At 44.5% G+C, this 21,287-nt stretch overlaps 1 protein-coding gene across 5 annotated transcripts in view; it reads left to right on the plus strand.

Moving 5' to 3' along the window:
• The first annotated feature begins 104 nt into the window (after window positions 1–104).
• The window catches only part of Zdhhc3 (zinc finger DHHC-type palmitoyltransferase 3), a 51,412-nt gene continuing 30,229 nt past the window's right edge, over window positions 105–21,287 (plus strand). For all 5 annotated transcript variants that reach the window (XM_047530222.1, XM_047530223.1, XM_047530225.1 and 2 more), the window contains exons 1-2: window positions 105–244; window positions 15,490–15,819. In XM_047530222.1, the coding sequence (XP_047386178.1) occupies window positions 15,514–15,819 (306 nt within the window). In that variant the 5' untranslated portion in view covers window positions 105–244; window positions 15,490–15,513. The remainder of the gene's footprint in view (window positions 245–15,489; window positions 15,820–21,287) is intronic.

A 21,287-nucleotide genomic window follows, 5' to 3' on the forward strand; every position in this document is an offset into this window, starting at 1 on the left:
GTCATCAGCCGGCGCGGCTGCCGCCCCTGCAGCCGCGGCCGCCACCGCCGCCGGGAGCTCGATGGGCTTCTGCGCGCCGTCCGGTATCTGGCCGAGTCCGGCGAGCCTTGGCGCCTCGTGCCGAGGAGCCATCGCCGCAGCCCGAAGCCGGGTCCCGAATCGGGGACTGGAGGAAGAGGCGACGGCGTCGGCTGCGGGCGTCCCCCCGGGGGTCTGGGACTGGCGAATCGCCTCAGGCTTCACGGTCAGTTGGGATCAGCGACCGGGTTTGGGGTGAAGAAGCTAAGGTGAAGCGAAAGCCCCGGCCCAGGACTCGCAGTGCGAGAGGCACGCGGCGGCTTGCTCAGAGCCGGAGTTGAAGTAGCAGATTGGCTGTGTGTGAGAGAGACAGACCACAGAGACCCAGACTGAGAGAGCCCCCCGAGTGAGGGAAGGCAGACGTCGTGATTGGCCACGGGAGGGCTGCCTCCCCGCCCCCTCTACTTCTTTGGTCCCTAGGATGGTTGAAAAGAGGCGCTGAAGCCCTCTTTAGGTCATTCTCCGTGGCAAGGGTCTGGGAAGGGTCTGGGCCGGGAGTGGAAAAGAATTCCAAGGCCTCCTCACCCTTTCACCCCAGGGATCATCTCTCTCCCTCTGTTCTTCCTCTGTCTCCCTCTCATTCTTCTCATACCCCGTATCTCTTTCTCCCTGCTTTTCTCCGATGCAACGCTGACCCAGGACCTTGCAAAGTCCCTTTGCCTCTAGCGGTAGCCAGAGCATTGTCCTAAAGAGAGAATTCAGGGGAGAAAGGTCTTTGTAACTGGTGCCGGCCAGGTGTGCAGTGTCCAGGCGACCGGTGTGCTTCCTGGAAGCCCTAGCTGGTGGAAGTGATCTCTGGGAGCTGTGGGCAGCGCCCCCCAAAAAGCCAGCCACCCTCGGTAACTGAGTAGGAATATGGGCCAGGGATATCCAATGAGGATACCAGCAAGGTGAAGCTGGTGTCACAGGAGGAGCAGACAAAGTATCCTGCAAGTTTTAGAGGAGCCCCGTGGATAAATGGAGAGGGGGGTGAGTTGATCTGAACTAGCTGAAACTTTCCTGAGGTCCCATTTTTCCATTGAGGGATTTCCCAGTTCTCAAAAGTGAAAGTTACCCTTGACAGATTACCCATCCAAAAAAATAGTTGGTGTTTCAGATAATAGCTTCACATATAGTTTCACAGATAACTATTAGAAACCTCCTAGAGAAGGACTTTGTGTTAGCTTTGGAAGATTTAGGTCTCTGCATAGTTCTCTACAGGTGCACCTGAAAGGAAAGGCATCTTATAGGGTTGGACTTTACCCTCCAGGGAAACTGGAAAGGTTACCTTCCTGCTGAAGGCACAGGTGCCCCACCTGTTATGGTACACAGATGCCTTTGCATGTGGTTATACAGCTGGATTCTGTGTAAGGAACTCTATGTGATGAGATACTAAGAGACTCCTTATGTTAGATATGGTAGTTTGTGCTAGTGATTGCTCAAAGGAAAGACCCTGAAAGTTAAGATTTTAATAGCTAGGCTATGTAAGGGGATTGAGGATTTAAAAGGTGACAGAAAATCAATATAGCAGAAAAGACACAGGAAGAAAAGTCTTGAGTTTTAATACCATGAAATCATTTTTGTATAAAAATCATTAAAGTGGGTCTCTAAAAACATAGAACAGGGCTGATACTGTAACTCAGTAGTAGAGCAGTGGCCTAGCATTCACAAGGCCCTGGGTTCAACCTCCAGTACTGCAAAAATAATAAAAATTGTTAAAATAAAAGCGTAGAACATGTGTTTGAACCATCCCTTTGACAACTTGCTGAAGAAGTTGGCAATATTTACTGGATAATATGAGTGATGTCTGATATGTTAGGCTAAGCAGGTATGAAGAAATATAAACAAGTGTTCATTTTAAATTATCTACCAAAACAATTATTCCTTCACTAATCATTATACTTAAATGCTGCCAGAACATTCTTATCACCTGTGTTGTGATACTGCATTAGATAGCTTCAAAACTTATAAATTCAAAGATCTTAGCTCTTTAGCTTATTGAAGCAATTCAAAGAACATATTATAGCCCCCAAAAAATCAAGAAATCAAGGATGGCTCATTTTTCTATTAAACCAATTTTTTTCCATCACTGTTGGGCTCTTTTGGGAACATACTATGTTGTAGATGTGTCTATTCTAAAACACTTTACTCCATTAATTTCCTTTAGCACCATGCATAGTGCTCATTGTCAAGCATTGTTCTAAGCACTTAAAGATTCAGCCTCAAAACAACCCTATGAGGGCTATTTTATAGGTTGGGAAGCTGAGGCACAGAGAGCTTAAGTGCCTTGAGCAGGATCACAGATCACATAACTAGTAAATGACAAAGCCAGGATTTGAGTTCAGCTATCTGGCTTCCACACCTGGGCACCCCCTAACCATTACACCTAAAGCATCTCCCCAGGCTCCATTTAATTCTCCAGAGTTTTAATAAAAGAGGCCCATGTTTGTTACAGAATTGGTAACTGCCTTGTAAACTACAGTTAGGTTTAGTCCAAAAGCAGGGAGTCTATTGAAGCATGAACTCACATTCCCTGAATCTTTTCTAGAGAAACATAGAAAGTGGTGTTGATGGGAAGTTCCTCTGTCTGTTTCAGCCCACCCAGTTACATAAAGTTCAAAGTGATATACAAGCAGGTAGAATACAAGCAGAACTTAACTCCACATAGCTAAGGAGAGAGCCCTCAATAGCAAAGAAGGCTGATAAATCTGGTACATATGATTGAGGAGGCATGCATGGAGAACTGGATTCTGTGCCATACTTCCAGCACAGACATCTAGAAGCTCATCAATCAGAAAATGTTTGTATGCATATGTTCTCATGGGCCTAAGGAGATAAAACCAAAACATCTGCCTAAGAGGAGTTTAGGATTTATTGTAGTTGGGACCCCAGGTCCTTGAACTAGTGCATGAACAAGACAATAAAATAAAATGCTCAATTGAGCCATGTGGTAATTAAAGAGGCCAGCCTATAATAAGGTGCTAATTGTGCAGGCCAGGCATCTAGTGCAAGAGGGAAAGAGCTGCTGCTAGCTGCTAGCCACGAGTGGGCAATAATAACATTACAGAGAAGGAGTAAATCTGTCCCACCTTGCTTTGGTTAATTACAGCTATAAAAGTCAGTTACAGAAGAGCTTCAGGGCAGAGCTGGGTCTGTGATGCTGAAGTTGCAAAGAGCTCTTAAAAACTAACAGGGAATATTTTATTCCCAGTCTTAAGCAGACATGGCCAAGATTTAGGCCTCTTCCTTTGCGTTTTCACTATTAGCCTGGTACCCTAGAAAAGCACAAAGTGAACTACTATTTTCCTTGTAGATCTGTTTTGGTTTTTTTTTTTTTTTGAACACTTTGCACTTGTCCTGCCTGTACCTTGTCTTAGAGAATACTAGATATAAATAACCTATTATAGTCTGACCGACAGGTCTGTGTCTATCTTTTTATAGACTTTATAACTTGGGATTACAGCAATAGAAAAATTGACAGCAGTATGTGGGTAAGTTTATTCCCAGTTACAGGAAGGCTCTTTATATGTGTTTCATTTTAAGAGGCTGGCAGAGTGCTTCCTATGTCTCAATAGGGCATGTGTAGAAAAGGAGGTCATATATCCTGATTGCCAAATATAGAAATGTTTAAACACACACCCTGATAGCCATTCAAAAAGTAAGAGTAAATATGAAGGGTGCTAGCTTAATATTGACCTCCTAGGGAAGAAAGGCTAAAGCCATCCTGTATCTGTTTTTGCATTTTTAAAAATCATTTGCTCTCCTTTTTGGAAACAAGTTTTGGGAGATAAATAGCAAGGTCATTCCTGGCTGACAGTTGTGAAGGTAAGAAGGTTAGCGGTACATGTTCTTAATTTAATCTTTCATCCCAACATGAAGTGCTGGGAAATTTCCATCTTTTCTTGGTCTCCTCTAAACCATAGGCTTAAGGGTATATAAAGACTTGATGATTGAACTCCTTAGATTTTCTGTGCCACCCAAGACATGAATGTCTCCTATTCAGAGACAGTGGGGGTGGAATACATTTGGGCGAGATCCGTTTCTTACCTCAGCAAAGTCAGTCAGTCTAGTGGGACAAGTACACTTCTGGCCACAGTCCTGTTGCAGTAAGTCTTGACTTTGACATGCAAAGTGTGTCGTTATAAACCAAGAATTCGTAGCAGAGAATTGAGAAAAACAGGTTGTTTAGGAAGATAATGATCAATGGTGAACAGACCACTGGGTGTCTAGTGCAAAGATATAGGCTTTGTCTCTAACTTACTTTGTGACTTTAAGCAAGTCAGTTAACTTCTCTACACCTCATTTTAACCCCAAACAAGTATCTTATCAGGTTGTAAAACTCAAAATAGTTTCTGGATATACAAATATTTAAACAGTGAAAAATGGCCATGTTTAACTTTGGGTTTTTAAAACTTCTCTCATTTGTCACTTTGTAGTATTTGATATATTTTGATAGTACTTTTTCCATTCTGAAAAACATTAAATGAATGAACAAAAGGAAATGGCAATTATATGCCTCTCTTGATTGAAAAAACTGAACCTGCTCAGGAAAAATGTTGACAGTTAGTAGGCTAACAGTTACTAGCGGGTTTCCTTTTTAATATTAGCAAAGAATGGGGTGAGGAAGTTGGGGAAAGCTTTTCATGAAAATATAAAATTCAAGAAATGAACAAAGAAAATGTCCTCTCAGAATCTCAGTCCTGCAAGGGATGGTGGCAGTAAGCTTATTTCATAGACTGAGGAGACTGAGGCCTGGGAAAAGTAACTATCCTGTCTGAGATCGTGAAGTGGGTGAGTAGTGGGATTGAAAATAAAACTCTGGCCTCTGGACTCCAAGTCCAGTCTTCATTCCCTTTAGCACTGGCCTTCTACCTTTCTCCAGAGGTTCTAGTTATTAGACAGCTAGCAGATGTCAGTCAGAGAGCCCCTTCTCACCTGTTTTGTTTTGTTTTGTTTTGTTTCTCTCTGGGGTGTTGAGGGTGGAACCCAGGACCTTGGTAGATAAGTGCTCTACCACAGCCGAGGACTATGTTCCTGTAGCACACACTGCAGACTAGTTTCCATGGTCCCACGTTCCTCCCAAGGCTCTGCTCTGCATTCTCATTGACAGTGCATGGGATTTTAGGATCATCAGAGACCTGAAAGCCAAATGGCTCCCCTACGTGAAGACTGATCAGTTGCAATAACTGGTTCTTCCTCTTTCTAGCTATTCTTTCATAGCCCTCCAAGCACTTTTGCTTCCAGTCCCTAAAAAACTCAAGCTCTTGCCTGGGTGATGTCACAGTGGCTGTGTATCTGCACATGGCACAAGGTGGGGCCTGGTACTATTTTCAACACCCTCAGGTGGGAACCTTTGCTGGTTGGTCTCTGCCTAGAATGAGTGGTCTTTCTTTCAGAAAAAGCACTGTCCTAATACTTGGACCCACAGGAACTATTTCCCAGCAGAAGCAGATTGTAGGGATTCAATCTTAGGTGACTCTCTTGGCTGAGGCTTCATGACCCTCCTATCTCATAGGTCAGGGCAGGATCAGTCTTCTAAATGCTGGCTGGTGTTCGGCCAGGACCCGCCTTAGAGTCCAGATGCTTTTGTTCATACCTGTGGCCACAAACACTGATGCATGCGACCCATCCAATAGCACCATCTCTGCATAATTGTGTGTGAGAAAGATAGCCAAACTGTAAGTAACCCAGGTCACTGGAGGAATTGTCTACACTCCTCCCTTTTTATTTTTTAGTTATTAGATAAAATTTAATGGTTGTAGTGAGTAGTTAAAAAGCGTACCCTGGGGTAAGAGCAGGCATTGGGGATGTTTCCTGTCTCCACCACTTCCTGGAGGTGTGAACTTAGGCAAATCTTTCTGTACTTCAGTTTCCTCATCTCTTAAAGGGGAGTGGGAAACTGGGGGTTTATACCTACAAGATAGAGTGGATGTGCCAATCAGACAGGATGGGGTGTGTCTGGCATGTAACCCAGTGCCTGGCAGATAGTAGATATTCAGGAAGAGTCTGGGCCCCACCCTACATTCAGCATACCCTGTTTCAGCAACAATCAAGCAGAATATCCATCTTGGAACCTACCCTGAGAGAGGCCAGAAGGCAGTTCAGGGTCAAATGAGATTGTGCATTTGATTATAAAGGGTTTCACAAACTATGAGAGAATCACAGTCATTGATAAGTTTTCTTCGGTAACTCAATCAGTAATTTGTTGTTGCCTTTGTGACAATTTGCCTCCTGGCTTGACTTCCTGCAAGGACGGGTTAATGCAGGGAGATGGCAGCTAATTAAACCCATGGTGATAGGTACCACCTTTAGCTGGAGAGCAAGTTAACCAACTGAATATTTTATGGAAGGCCCTCTGGTTTCTTGAGTTTCATTTCTTTATTCATCTGTCAAACAAGCTGGGCCAGGGTTTGTCCGAGCCAGCTAGTCCTCACAGTGTCTCCAACAGTCTGTGTTTCTGAGGGCCCGAGTGCCCCACTTGAGGTACACCCGGGGAAGTGTCATGCTTCCTTAAAGAGCCAGGAACCAGAAGTAAAATAGCTTCTGGAAGAAGGAATGCTGTGTTGTGTGTGTGTGTGTGTGTGTGTGTGTGTGTGTGTGTGTGTTTATGTTTTAAGAATGAGTGTTGGGCTGGGGAGATAGCTCAGTCGGTAGAGTGCTTGCCTTGTAAGCACAAGGCCCTGAGTTCAATCCCCAGCACCAAAAAAAAAAAAAAAAAAAAAAAAGATCCAGTCCACCCCTCACTTTAAAGATGAAGACCTAAAACTAAGTTGGAGTGACTGCCCCAAGGAACCGCAGATGCATGTGAAGCAGTAGGAAGTAGAACTCCTGTTTCCTGCTTGGTCATTCCTCCCCTCCCCCACTTGGATAAAAAGCAGCCATGTGCTGTGCTCAGAAGCCTTGCTCTGGGCTCTGACGGCAAACATAGCTGATTTTGAATCTTGGCTCCAGTGCTGCCTCCCTCCGTGTGACCTTGGGACTATTAACCCATACCTCTGAGTTCCTCTTTCGTCTCTGCAGTAGAGAATAATGCAAGTGGCTGGGCTGGGTTGGAAGAATTCAAACAAGCTGCTTAGTGTGAGTCCTCAAGAATGACCGGCATTCTTTATTATTGGTGCCTATCTCCATTCCTGTGGACTGTACTGCAGGCTTTGCCTAAAGCTTACATTTTAGATAAAATTTTTGGTCAAAATAAATTACCAATCCTTGAGTCCCAAATCTGTAGAACAGAATTTGGCTAAAATCTGTTAGATGGCCCTTAATGTTCCTTCCAGCTGAAAAATTCTGATTCAGATAGTGATTGTTTTACCACTCAGTCCTGTGTGATCTTGTTTTAAAGTTGTCTCAGTATTTCTCATTATTGCAACATTCGATATCCCACACCCATAAAAAGAAATTAGAACATGTTCCCCAAACGAGTAGTAGTTTCAACTGATTTCCAATGTTTGTGACATGTATTATGTCATACTATACGTGGGTGTGTATTTTTTAATAGACCTGTGAAGCTGGGAGATGATTTTTAAAAGCCAATTGTAGTAAAATAGTTGCTGTAAGTAAAGGAACTGTTAGCCTTTTAGCTGTCCAAATCTCAAACTTTTTTTTTTTTTTTTTTTTTTTTTTTTTTGGTAAAGAAGACCATCACTGTTAGAAGTCCGAGTGTGTTCAGGAATGGGTTTTGTAATCAAGTGATGGGGTATGAGGCAGGAAGGAGCTTACTGACCCACTTCCTGGCTTCCTTGTGAACTTCCACATGTTTGAAGTCCGAGTTTCAGCTACAGTTTGTTTTTTCCTTTAAAGTGTTTTGTTGAAGGTTGAGTGCCACAGAGGTAAGAAGCAGACTGAAGAAGATAGATCCTCCTTAGAAGGAGAAACAATGTAGACTTGTGTGTGCAGTTCTATAAAGCAAGCCAGCTTGCTCTGCCTGTGGAGATACCTTCCCTGGATGCCAGGGCGTAATGCAGGAAATAAGGTGCCTTTCCTTGATTGATCTCTGTATCACACCATTACTTTTTTGAAGAAGTTTAGTGACTCATTCTGTTTCTTTATGAAATATTTCCAACCTAATGATTCATGGTTCATTCTTCATTTTTCTGAGACTCGTCTAAAATGGGCATACATTTTACAATCTTTTGGGATTCTTATATAAATTTAAATTAATTTAGTTCAGGTAAATTAATTTTCTGCTTGACCAGATTCATTTCTTAATCTTTAGGACATGGGCCATTTACTCATCTTTGAAGTTGCAGAATTTGCTTGTAGATACTTTTTATTTTGTAAGTTGATCACTCTAAAATATAAGAAATCGTAAGAGTCAAACATCATATGTTTGGTTTTCAGTTTCAGTGTACTGAGTGGTTTTTGTTGTTTGATTTTGGTGGGTTTGTTTTTTTGTTTTGTTTTGTTCTTTTAATTGAGTGGTTTTTTAACATTGGAAGTGGGTGAAACACCATGTTCTTCTCCCCCACCCTGGTAGTGGGGTGTGAATCCAGGGTCACTTAACCACTGAGCCACATCCTCAGCACTTTTTTGTATTTTATTTAGAGACAGGGTCTCACTGAGTTACTTAGGGCCTCGCTAAGTTGCTGAAGCTGACTTTGAACTTGAGATCCTCCTTCCTCAGCTTCTGGGATTATAGTCATGTGTCACTGTGACCCGCAGCACCATATTCTTAGTAAAATTTAAACCATAGAAGTTTAACGTTAAACTCATAAAATGAATTTCAAATGAGAATTTTTGTAGGAATATCAGAAAAGATGCTATCCTGTTTGAGTTGACATTTTAAGTGACATTTTAAGGATGAATTGAGTTACTTAACTGGTGACAATTTGGGCAGAAGTTTAATGTTTATGTCAAGTTCAAGAGGATAACAGACCAGCCCTGCCCTCCAACAACAGCGCAATTTAATGCTAGATTTATTAAAAATTTATATAGTCACTTGAAATATGTTTGACTTAAATCAGAAGTCTCCTATTTTGAAGTTTCTACTGGCTTGCTAACGCTCCTGACAGCTGTTAAAGAGTTGATGAAACCGAGTTTCAACTAATAGTTCTTACTTGTAGGGACCCAAAAAGTTTAATCCTCCAATGTTGGTTTTGTATTGTTGGTTTAAGTATTTGACTGATCCTTACCTCTAAATAAAGGGAAAATAGTTGCCTTGATTTTGAGTTTGTTTAACGTTACGTGTTCAGATACTTCATATGGGCCTTCATACATGGTTGGCTTCATTGCTCTTTGTTAGTGTCACTTTAATCTATACAATCCTAAAATCCACTTGTATCCTATTCATAAACATACAATGTGAGTGGGTGTGGCACTTTAGAAAAGAAATCCTCACAGAGTACTTTGAAGTGCTTCTAGGGATTTTGTGTATTCGATCTGTGACTTCATAACTGCATTGTAAGATCTTATCCCGGGCAAGTAGGGGAAGTAGGACCTATTGGCAATATGAGAGGACCCTTGGGATCCTGGCAGAGAAAAAACAGTAGCATTTGGAATCACCAGTAAATCCAGTGCAGAACTTTTATGTTTTATGTGACAGTCATGCCTTTGACCCCTGTACATACAGCATGGACTGTGGGTTGGTTTTTTTAGGCCAGGAAACAGATTTATAGGGATTTGCCCCTCATTCAACAGACAACTAACTGTAGGCACTGTAGCTGGATTCTGCCCATCATTATTAGTCAATACTGTGGCCCTGGCCAACATGTCAGTGGGCTACAGTAGGATGGAGCCTATGAACTTGACTATAGTACCAAAACTTTTGAACTTAAACCCTTTGAGCTGCCCAAACACAGATAGGCAGCATGGGAATTTAGTCATGAGGGCTATCCCTCAGAGCTGACCAGTCCAGTTCCTATAATTCCTACGGCCACTCCATCGAATACGTTTGTATCTGTCTGTCTGGTTTAGTAAACGGAAATGCTTATGGTCCCCTGTAATGAAGAGTGTGTGTGTGTGTGTGTGTGTGTGTGCGCGCGCGCACGCGTGTGTGCATATTATACATGGATCTGGAAGCAATTCTCTCGACCAGCAGTTGTTTTGTTTTTGTAGAAAGTTAGCACTAATTTCAGTCACTTCTTGGCTTTGACTTCTGAAACTCTAAGAAGGACTCTAGCTGATCTCCTTAGACTTACTTCACTCAGCCTCCAGAAGGCCTGGCATCATGATTCTGACACCACATCTTACCACAGATCGCTGTCTCTGTGGAGCACTAGAACACCTCTGAATCTGTGAATCCTTTTCTCCTAGGACTTCTTTACCCGCAAAGCTTAGTCTCTTTGCCTCTCTAGGTCTCAAAGCACTCTCCTAACAGCTGAGAAAAATAGTTCCTTTGAACAATGAATTACTAACATGAAGGAGTTAACTCTTCAATGCTATAAGATACTTAACCAAAAAAAAGTAAGTTGCTATAATTAAAATGGCAAAATGATTGTTGTTCTCCATCTTTCCTGGAAAAAGTAGTAGCTACTAAAAAGAACAGAAAACCCAGCACCACCAAAATAAGAGCTAGCCTGTTGCATTTGTGCCTCTGGACTCAGCCCTCTCATCTGTCTTGCCAGTCCTGTCAGAGCGACCTTACTATGGTGTGGACATGATCCCACACAACTTTTCTCAGGAACTTTAGTAGCTCACCAGTACCTCCAGGGTGAAATCCCAGTTCATCGAAAAATTCAAAAACTTTTTAACACATATCTCTCCTACCTTTAAAACTTCATTTCCAGCCCAACCCTATCCTTCCCGTAAAACCTGTGCGCGTGAAGACTGCACACAGCCCTGGACATCCAGCTCCACTGCACCACCACTGTCTCGGCCAGTTCCTCCTTGCCTTTGTCAAGGATGCTCAGATCCTACCCCTTCCAGGCCCTTGCCGTGAAAAACTTTATCTGGCCTCTGCGTGGTTGGTTTTTGGTTTGTTGTCTTGATATCATTTGCCCCTTTGTTTTGCTGTTAGTCACCCGTGGGTTAGCATTATTATGGCTCTGTCTTTCTGATTTATATATGCATTCACTTAAGAACTATTGATTTGGGCCCAAACTCATGCCAGATACTAGGCTACAGGAGCTAGACAAAATGGGACTTACAGGATAGTAGAAAAAAACGGACAGCCTAGTCTGAACTAGACTGGGAGCTGGAGGAGGGGAATAGCAGGACCTGTACGGAGGCAGCAGACACACATTATTGATCTCACCCCTCCTCATGTGAGCCCCCTGCACAGTTCCTTGCATTTAGTGCCTGCACCATGAATACCTTTTTGAGTTGAACCAAATGCAGAGTGATGAAACGTTTCTTTAGAAAGGAAACGGGGCAAGGGGATGGGATGGAGAGGGCAGGGAGGGGAGACTGAAGGAGGCTGTCCCTCTGAGGTGCTGGGAGTCTGAGACCCACCAACCAGCTTGTGGGTCTGTCCCAGAGACCTGAGCAACCAATTCTGCTCAGCTCCTCCCTCAGAAGCAAGGACTCGTGTAGAAAGGAATCCTTAGCAAAGAGCTGTTGCTGAGCCCCAAGGTTGGGAGTTTCTCTAATTCAAAATAGAAGAGGTAAAGGGACTATATTTGCCTTTGTTGTTGTTAGGGACAGGTTGAAGAGAGCGTGTACAATTTGTTTCAAGGTAGGTTTCCCCCCCATATTTCTCACATGTCCAGTTTGCTAATTTAAGGGAAAAATCCTTATCGGAAAGCCACTTTCATTACTTGTGAGAGCCCCAGGGTTTAGGTAACCTGTTTGTAGCAGTGTGCCCTGCTTGTGCAGTTGGGGCATTTTGAAATTCTCAAGTGTGGATTGGCACATGCCCTTCAGTTCATACTTGGCTTCTGGCTCTGCCAGGTACACCCTTGACTGAGTTCTTTTCCAGATCACAGGCTCTTGCTCACTGATGAGGGTGTTGGGAAACAGCTCCCTTATACACTCTTTGGTCCCACATTGTTCAAACTTGGAACATTCTGGGTTTTGAGGGGTCAGTCCACCTACTTCATGGTCCTATTCAGTGTACCCTTCACCATCTGGAATACAGCCACAGCCCTGAAAGTAAGCAGACAAGGCTTCCAGCTGATGGCCCTGGGCTCACAGGGCTCCTGCATTCATTTAATGAACACAGGTATTAAATGGTTATTATGTGCCAGGACTGGGCTAATAACAAGGCAGGGCCTGCAGTTCTCAAGGACTGTAGAGAGGTCATGCATAGCAGGTACCTAAAATGAGTACCTTCCTTTCCAAAGCAACAAACAGGATTTCATTTTATTAACTTTTCCAACTCATAGCCAATTTGCAATAGTAAACAGAGAATGTGTTGATGCCTGTAAACACAGAAGCTGTAATGAAGGATGAAGACAAAGAACAATATAAATGAGTTGCCAGAATTATAGTCTGAACAGGCCAGTTGGTGTGAGGCTGAGACCTAGTGAATCTCTGTAGCCCCTGAGGACACCATTACCTGCTGCACTCCAGTAATTTATGGTCCTGGTAATGACTCTAAATCATTCTGGAAGAAATGGATGGCTACTGTACTCAAGACAGAAACAACTATAATTCCTTCTTTTCTTCTTCCCTCCCTCTCTCTCACTCTTTAAATTTTTATTTTTGAGATTTCTATCTTAACCATTCAAATGGTTAAGATATGTTTCTGCTTCAGAACAAATAACAGTTAACTGGGAAATCTATTTATATGGAAAGGCATATTCTCAGCAGAACTGCGCACATGCACATGAAACATAACTCCAGTGTAGTCAAGGCATTGCCATATATACAACCAAGAATGAGCAACTGTTGGAGGATAGAATGTAGCCAGCTCCTCTGAGTATACTGTGAGCCTAACTTAATCACTGAAAAAAAATCTAAAGGAGAATTGCTGTAAAATATATTCTTAGTGATCATGTATGGAAACCACACCATTTATCATCATTAAAAGTGCATTTTGATAGAGGACACTGCTCTGGGGAAGATGACCCTCAGACTGCAGTGACAAGCTGCCACAGATGTGACGAGGGGGTCGGGGTACTTTGTAGCTGACCATCTTTCATCACACTGAGCTGTCCTGCAGGGGAAGCAGGATTCATGATGGATGTATCATTTGGTAAGTGACCCCTGTTCAGAACTAGTGGCCAGCAAACTTTTTTTTTTTTTTTTTTTTTTTTGGTGATACTGGGGATTAAACCCCCAGGGCCTTGTGCACACGAGGCAAGCACTCTACCAACTGAGCTGTATCCCCAGCCAGCAAACCTTTCTTACAGAGATAAAGTACTTCAGACTGACAGGTTATGTGGTCTCCACTGGTTACTCAACTCTTACCATTACGGTGCAAAAGCAGCCAGAGGCAGTTGATAATCAAATGGTGTGGCCGTGAGCCAGTAACACTATTGGTTTTGAGCTTAAATGTAATTATGGGAACAGAGATGATATGCATACAGATCTGTATGGCAGCAGGAAAAAACTGAAAGAATGGCTGCATCTGGGGGTGGTCAAAGCATTGAGCCTTTGATCCAGGTCAGGGTTTGGACATTCCTGGTCTATGAACCCCTACTGTTTCATGCTTTAGGAGGTGGGCCCACTCTTACAGAGTCTTTAGGTTGTCACTGTCAATAGTAAGTTGTCTCCTCTGGAGAGCACAAAGTTGGTCTGCTAGAAAATTCTGGTTGATGGACCATTAGGAACCACTGTTTTACTTTACTTGAGCTAGTTATTCCATATATATCTTGACTTCTTGTTCCCAGCACTGGGCACTTAACATGTAATCATTGTTCATTTTTGTTGAGTTGACTGTTCTTTTGGGCAAGTCCTGCCTTTCAGCCATTAATTCTCTGCCACTTTGCGGGTGGGAGGGGCTGGCTTGATGTTCATGACAGCCTATGTGACTTTTGACTCTAGAATGTCCACCAATTGAGGAGTAGTTGCTACTCTGCCATCTCGGCTTTCTGGACTTGGACTTGTCCTTACTTTTCTTGACTATCCTGTATTCAATCCAGATGCTCTTTCTCGGGGGTGAAGGCAGTGGAAGAAGGAAAAGTGGAAGAAAGGGTCAGGACGGTCCAATATGACAAATGCAAACCTGCCCTTGCCCTTTAGCACACACGTGGCCAGCATTGCTTTTGAGTGATTTCTCTGCTGTATAGTGACTTGAGTTCCCAAAAAAGCTTGAATTGTCACTTGCCTGCCCCTTATCATGTACTACAGGTGGCTTTTCCATGGCACCTACATCTGGTGGTTAACCCAAGCCACCACAGTTTCTGAGAGACCTGGTTGGTGAGGTAGTGAGCCAGAAAGATTAAGATATAGAGATTGAGGAGAGGAATCTGTGCTTTCTGAGCCTTGCTGTGGACACGTGAACTTTAGCTTTTCATTACTGTCTTCAGAGACTCAAGTTGCAACTGCTTGAAGAAAGGCTGCTTGCCCAGCGCTTTCCTAGAGAGAATACGCATGCAGTCTGAGTGATCCAGGTGTTCCTTCTTCAGTCAGCACAAGCACCTCCACCAACTCCCCCACCTCTCCCACCAGCAACCCTGGGAGGAGGTGGCCAGGGTTGGAATGTGACAGGCTCACAAAACCCCACCGCCAGGTTGTGGGGCACAGCTTTGAATTCACTGTCCCTAATTCTCTGCACTTTACCCCATTACATTCAAGGAAGGCAGAACTCAGAAAGTCTCTTGTCCTGGAAAAATCAGCCATTTTCGCTAATCAGGCTAAAAAAACCTGATTTCCCCCACTCTGCTTACCTTTATCATCAGCTCGGTAATGTGGTGTTAGACTGTCTTAGTGGTTGTAGCCTGACACTGGTCCTAGCTAACTACTGCTTTTCCTTCTACTCATCCCTGCCGTCCCAAACAGCTTCAGTGCGGGCCCCGGGGTTTCCAGCTGGAGAGTTTTCCCTGAGGATTTAATGTTCCTCCAACCCCATCCCTACCCCTGTCTTTTATGACAACCTCTGAACTTATCTGCTGAAGCCCAGGGGAGCCCCGATAGCCAAGGAGGACTGGGTTCTGGTCCTCCCTGTAGGTGCTTCATCTACCCATGTGCTCCAGCTGACCATCGGTAAGACTTTTGCCCTTTGGAGGCCTCCTCTTCATTATTTGTCATGTGAAGGTTTGGAGCAAGGTAGACCTGTTTCAGAAAGGCTGTCATCTCTCAGCAGTAGGAAAGACAACCAGGGCTTTAAGTGAGCCGGTGTTTAGGCAGCATTTCTTTTTTTTTTTTGTATTTTATTTAGAGACAGGGTCTCAGTGAGTTGCTTAACACCTTGCTTTTGCTGGCTTTGAACTTATGATTCCCCTGCCTCAGCCTCCCAAGCTGCAGGGATTACAGGCATGTGCCACAATGCCCAGCCTTAGGCAGCATTTCTACAAGGGATTTGCACACAAATACTTCCAGCTCACTTTGGAAAGGAAGTTTTGTCAAGTCTTCTTAATGACAATATCAAGTTTCTGGGTTCTTTTCCTCTTTCAGATGCCAGTATGGACAGAATAGCTTATGATGCTTATCCCCACCCACCACTTTCGAGACATTGAGCGGAAGCCAGAATACCTCCAGCCGGAGAAGTGCGTCCCACCTCCCTACCCTGGTCCTGTGGGAACCATGTGGTTTATCCGTGACAGCTGTGGCATCGCCTGTGCCATCGTCACCTGGTTTCTGGTCCTCTATGCAGAGTTTGTGGTCCTCTTTGTCATGCTGATTCCATCCAGAGACTACGTGTATAGCATCATCAACGGAATTGTATTCAACCTGCTGGCCTTCTTGGCCCTGGCCTCCCACTGCCGGGCCATGCTGACGGACCCCGTGAGTATGTCTGGGCTCATTTTGACAAGCCCACACTCTCCTCCTCTGGCCCTGGACATGGCCAAAGCCTGCATGTTCCCCCTGGACCTCGGAGGGCCAGGGTTGGCTGGGAAAGTGAGCCCCTTTTTAGCGTTCTGTGGGAATCTGACTGGGGAAAAGAAGCCAACATCTGTAGTACAGCCTGTCTCGGTTGAATGGTACTGTCTGTACATTGATGTACACATCACTTGAGCTGCTGCAGGAGGGATTTGGTCTGGGGGAAGTTTGACCTCTGGCTTGAAAGGCATAGCCAGGTAACCTCAGAGACTGGGCAAGAAGGTTGGAGCAGAAAACATGCTAGGTGTCTAGGTCAAGATGGAGAAGATGAGACTGGAGCTAAGCGGGCTTTGAAATTAAAGCTACATCCTGTTCCAGGAACATGCACAGATATGTCTTCATTGTGCTTGGGTGGAGTTCTTCTTTTCCTGAAAAGCTGGACAGGCCTGTTTTAGGCTTCAGCCAGTGCTTCTTGGTGAATATGTGTGGGTAAAACAGAGGTGATCTGCTCAGTGACTTAATTACATGTGCCAAGCTGTACAAGTGACTATTGAATGTTTTGCACCCTAGTATTAGACCCTCCATTCCTGTTCCTACTCACTTTCTTGTATGAGAAAAGCTGGAGAATAAGTTATTTGATAAAGACCCCTGTGGCTTAATTGTTTCAGTGTGTGGGATATGTTTAAATTAGGAAAGGGAAAGCGCTGCTAAAGACACACACAGATTTTGTTTCTGTGAGCCCCAAGAAATACAATAAAGATGATGAGATCCTGAGCTAGTTCTCTTCTGGAAGGACTCCATTTCCTGCTGGTTCAGGTAGTGGATTGTAAATCCGTCCCAAGGGAAGTCAGCTTTCCTAGCTCAATTACATGTCAGTGACTGGTCCAGACAGCACCCTTCTTATGCACGTGCCTCAAGGAGCTCACACACCCTGGCACTAGCAGGTAGGGGCCTGTTTGCCCAGGGTTGGTACAGTCATCACCTGAAAGAAACAAAACGTGGGTTTGCTTAAAAGTGCCCCCAGACACAAGGGTATAAAAGAGTATCAACATGGGCATACTGAAAACAAGTTAAGTATTTATTCAGAAAACATTGATGCCTTACTATTGGGGGATACAGGAGTAAAAGACATTTTTTTGCTCAGCTTATACTTTACTGTCTACTAACCCCCCAGTGCTGTTCTACCCTTAGGGTGCCCCCTGTCTAGGGGAAAGGAAGCAAGAACAGCTGTGGATGATGAAGGCTGTGGCACAAGGAAGCATGGTTTGTGGTGGAAGAACAGGGAGGGGATGTTAGCCAAGCTAGGTGGGGATGAGTGCTTAGAGAGGAGGTGATGCCTCATTCAGTTCTCATCAGAGCAGTGGCTGTTGGCAGAGGAGGTAGAGGGTGGTAGGGCAGGGAGATACAGGCGACATTCCAGGAGGGATCAACCTGTGCAGACACAAGCATGCAGGAGTGTGGCTCCAAGGCAGCCAGGCATTGTTGGGAATGGTGGGACCTGAGGAGGAAAATGGTCTGGATTGGTGGTAATGATGGGTGTTGAAGGAGGGTAGAAGTTGGACGATGACAGGTGGTCTTAGAGCCCCTGAGGATTTTAAACAAAAGAGTGACATTTTATGAGGATTGCTCTGGCAGTAGTGCAGAGGAACTCTGATGGGTGGGATAAAATGAGCTCAGTAAGAAGTTCCTTTCTGAGTAGTGAGAGCAAGACAGACAGAAATCTCTGCTGTCTTGAAGTTCACGTTCTAGTGAAGCAATCTGGCAGCAAAGACATTAATGAATGACATTATTGTAATGTCAGGAGAACATAAGTGCTTTAAAACAGTGTGACTGGCATGACATGATGGCTTTAATATGGGGGATTACATTAGATCAGGGTAATTCAGGAAACTCTCTCCTCATTGTGGCCATTTGAGCTGACCTGGATGATGTGAATCTGCAGGATCTATGGACGGAGCCTTCCAGGCAGAGGAGAGAGTCAGTAAAACGACCCAGAGGCAGAAGCAAGCATGGCATACTTGAGAATAGGACTAAGACCAGGGTGACCAAAGCAGAGAATGTGGGGAAGGGAGCGGAGAGGGCTGCAGAGGCCATGTATAATGTGCATTGTGCTCGCAGTGGAGGTCGAGGGTGGGATGAATAGAAGCAGAGGACTAGAGGAACTGTAGTAGTCCAGATACGTTGTGACAGATTTGACCAAAGTTGGGGCCATGAAACTAGAGAGAAACCATTGGATTTGGAGTATGTGTTAAACCACCAGTTCTCAAGCCTGCGCGCACCATAGAATCCCTTCAAGAGCTTTTAAAGAGAACTGATGTGTGGGCCCCACCCTGAGAGATATGGCTCTAGTTGACCTAGAGGCAGGACCCTAGGGTATTGGGACACTTACAAGCTCCCATGTTTCCCTCATGTTCAGTGAGACCTGAGAACTGTTGAGAAGACTGGAAAATGGAGACTGATCAGAGAGCGTGCCTTCCAGAATGAGCTAGAGCAGCTGGCAGATAACAGATATCCTTTATTGAATGGGAAAGTTCAGGAAGGAGTGGATGCAGGAGGAGAACCCAAGACTTCTGTTCTGGCCAAACTGCCCCTACGTTAGGTGCAAGCAGAGATGCTACTGTCCATCTAAGTGGACAGTGGATAGCCAGTCTTGAGCTAGTAGAGAGCTGGGACCAGAGAGCAGAGTGTGGAGGTCATTGCCTAATAAATGACCTGTGGAACTAGGGAGATGGATGTTGGACTGTGGAAGGGGATGCGGCACCCTGGCATTCTTGCTGCCCTTACAAACCTATATTCCTTTATGTACCGTATAGAACTGTGCATTCTCTCCAGGGACCTCTTCAGGCAGCCCCTGGCAGTTGGATGCAGGACAGCATGATTCTCACTATGGTATGTCGCTTAGCTTCCAATCCTGAATGGATGAGAGCTGCTGACTATATCCCAAACACCAGTGAGCTTCTCATAGGTGTGTTTTGCTGGCAGCCCTCAAAAAAACCAGGTCAACAATTGAAGACTCTGTTGAATAGCTACCATTAGCAAGGGAAGCAATTCAAAGCATGTCCTACAGATCAGCCATCTCAGGATCTTAATGCCACCACCTGCTTTTCCACACTCCCAGCATGTGACATCTTACTCAAAATCCAGTATGTAAAACAGAAGTGAAGCTGCAGAGGTGGGAGCCCTCAGGACACCACTGAAGCACCTGGGCTTCTAAGGAGCAGAGTTGGGAGCCCAGATCTTGTATGAAGGCAGATCAGTTTGGGTCTTCTTATTAATACAGCAGGGATGTCTGTTTTAAGCAAAAAGTCACTGCAGGGCTCTAAGGAACTCCCTAATGATTATAATGTTTTTGTATCTCAAGAGTTCATATTGCCCATAATTTTTTAGGACAACTTACATCCAGAGAGTATAAACCATATTGTATATGATTTTGGTTAGCACCAAAAAAGAGAAAGAGAGAAGGAAGTCTCTTGAGTGATCACCCATCAGACAGATACTGTCCCACTTCCAGGTTTAAAATTTTTATTCCAAATGTAGCATCAGAACAATTGCAACCACTGCAGCTTTCTAGACCCTTGAGCCATCATGTACTCTAATGCAGCCATAGTTGGGTCCACACAGAGCTTGAGCAGAAAGGGGGAGAGGTAAATGACCCACAGATGTAAAGTGACCCCCTCGGAGGTGATTGCTGTCCTTTGAGAGGTAAGCCCCATAAACACAGGGAAGAAGACAGATGGACCAAAATGCAGGGCAGGCACCTCATTAGGCCTGGCCACCCACCTGGCCTGGCCTGGAAGCATGCAGATGTGGGCGAGGTCGAGTTGGGCTGGCATTTGATCTCATGATGCCCTCTCCTTGCCCTCTGTGGGGTTGTAATGTTACTTCCAGGAGCTTTCTGAGTTCCTGAAACACTTCAGGCGTTTAGCGGTCTCAGTGACTCCACTTGCCCTCTCAAAGACAGCCTGGACTCAGAAATTGTGATCTTAAAAACCATTCCCTCCTTACCTGCTCCTAATTTCTCCATGTTTTCCAGCTCTAAAACATTTTAATTCTTCAGCCTGTGAACTCTCTCAGGAATCCTTAAAAAGTTAGATCCAGGATAACGTCTGTCTCCCAGAAGATGCCTAAAGCTGAGAGACCTAACTTGTTTCTGATGGTTCCAGCTGCCAGGAGGCTCAAAGCCAGGCATTGCACAATCACGGCAGTTGCACAAAACCTTGTGATCGCTTTATTTTTGCCCCTCCTTTCCTTGGACCTAATCATTTACTTAACTTCATAAATTATTTGAGAAAAGGAGGAATATAAATCCATTCAAATGAACCATATTGTTAAGGAAAAGAAAATTCACCTCTCTGCCTCCCACTACACCCCCCACACAAGTCCCACCCTGTGAACACCTCACTGTAAACCAACCTCCATGACTGTCTTAGACCATTGCAGGCCACTGACTTTATTTCAGTTGCTGAAAGTCATCAGTGGACATGTTTGGAGCTTACTTCAAATGTGCAGTAGATATTCCCTTCTGGAGTCTCTGCAGCAACCTTATTGTACAGAGCCAGTTGGCAGGTACTTCCTCAGCTTGATGTGGGGCCTGTGGGAGGACAGGAGAATAACACATGGGCTCTCCTGCCACAGGCCAGGTGCCTCACTCATCTCACCTAGAAATACTAGCATATCCCTGAATCAGGTCAAGGGACTTGCCTCAGGGTCCATTTGAATAGAGTGCCTCATTCTCTCTTATGCCAGGAAGCTTCTCACACCTGCCACTTAACAACCTGCCACTGAAATTCCTTTTGGCACCAGAGAGAAAAGTGACCAGTTTGGGGCTGCACCTGCCTCCTACCTTTCTGTGGAGGAGACTGGAGGCTCATGGCCCAGGCCTGCAGCTGGTTACCTTGTTCCTGGGAGAGTTGTTAGAGGGAATTGCCCAGATGTGCCAGTGCGCATGTGCCTGGTCCCCAGCTCCTAAAACAACATGAGCAACCTTTTCATTTTTGTTGCTGCAAATGGATGGTGGTGCTGAGTCCCTGAGTCCTTGAAATCATTAACTCTCTTTTTTTCTTTTGTTTAATCTTCTCTTGTTGGCATTTCTTCAGAACCTGTCCACTGCTTTCCATGGACCTGTCAAAGCAGACCTTGTCCCAGCCCTGTTTTAATCTGAGTATTAGCGTGGTATTAATATAGTTGTTGGCAGTGAAATAATGTGATAGCATCAAGGCAATTTTTAGAAAGCCTTTTTTAAATTACTTGTTAGAAGTATCTGATAAACCAGTCTACCTTCTACTAGAACCTATGTAGCATGGACTCTAGATGCGTATGGCCTGAGTCTGGATCCTAGTGCTACCACTTACTAGCTGTGTTGTCCTGGGGAGTTGTTCGTCCTGTCTGCCTTTTACCACATTGTAAAATGAGGGATATCATAGTCTCTACCT

Source organism: Sciurus carolinensis, chromosome 17 (genome assembly GCF_902686445.1).
Source record: "Sciurus carolinensis chromosome 17, mSciCar1.2, whole genome shotgun sequence".
In the NCBI taxonomy this organism is placed as follows: domain Eukaryota; kingdom Metazoa; phylum Chordata; class Mammalia; order Rodentia; family Sciuridae; genus Sciurus; species Sciurus carolinensis.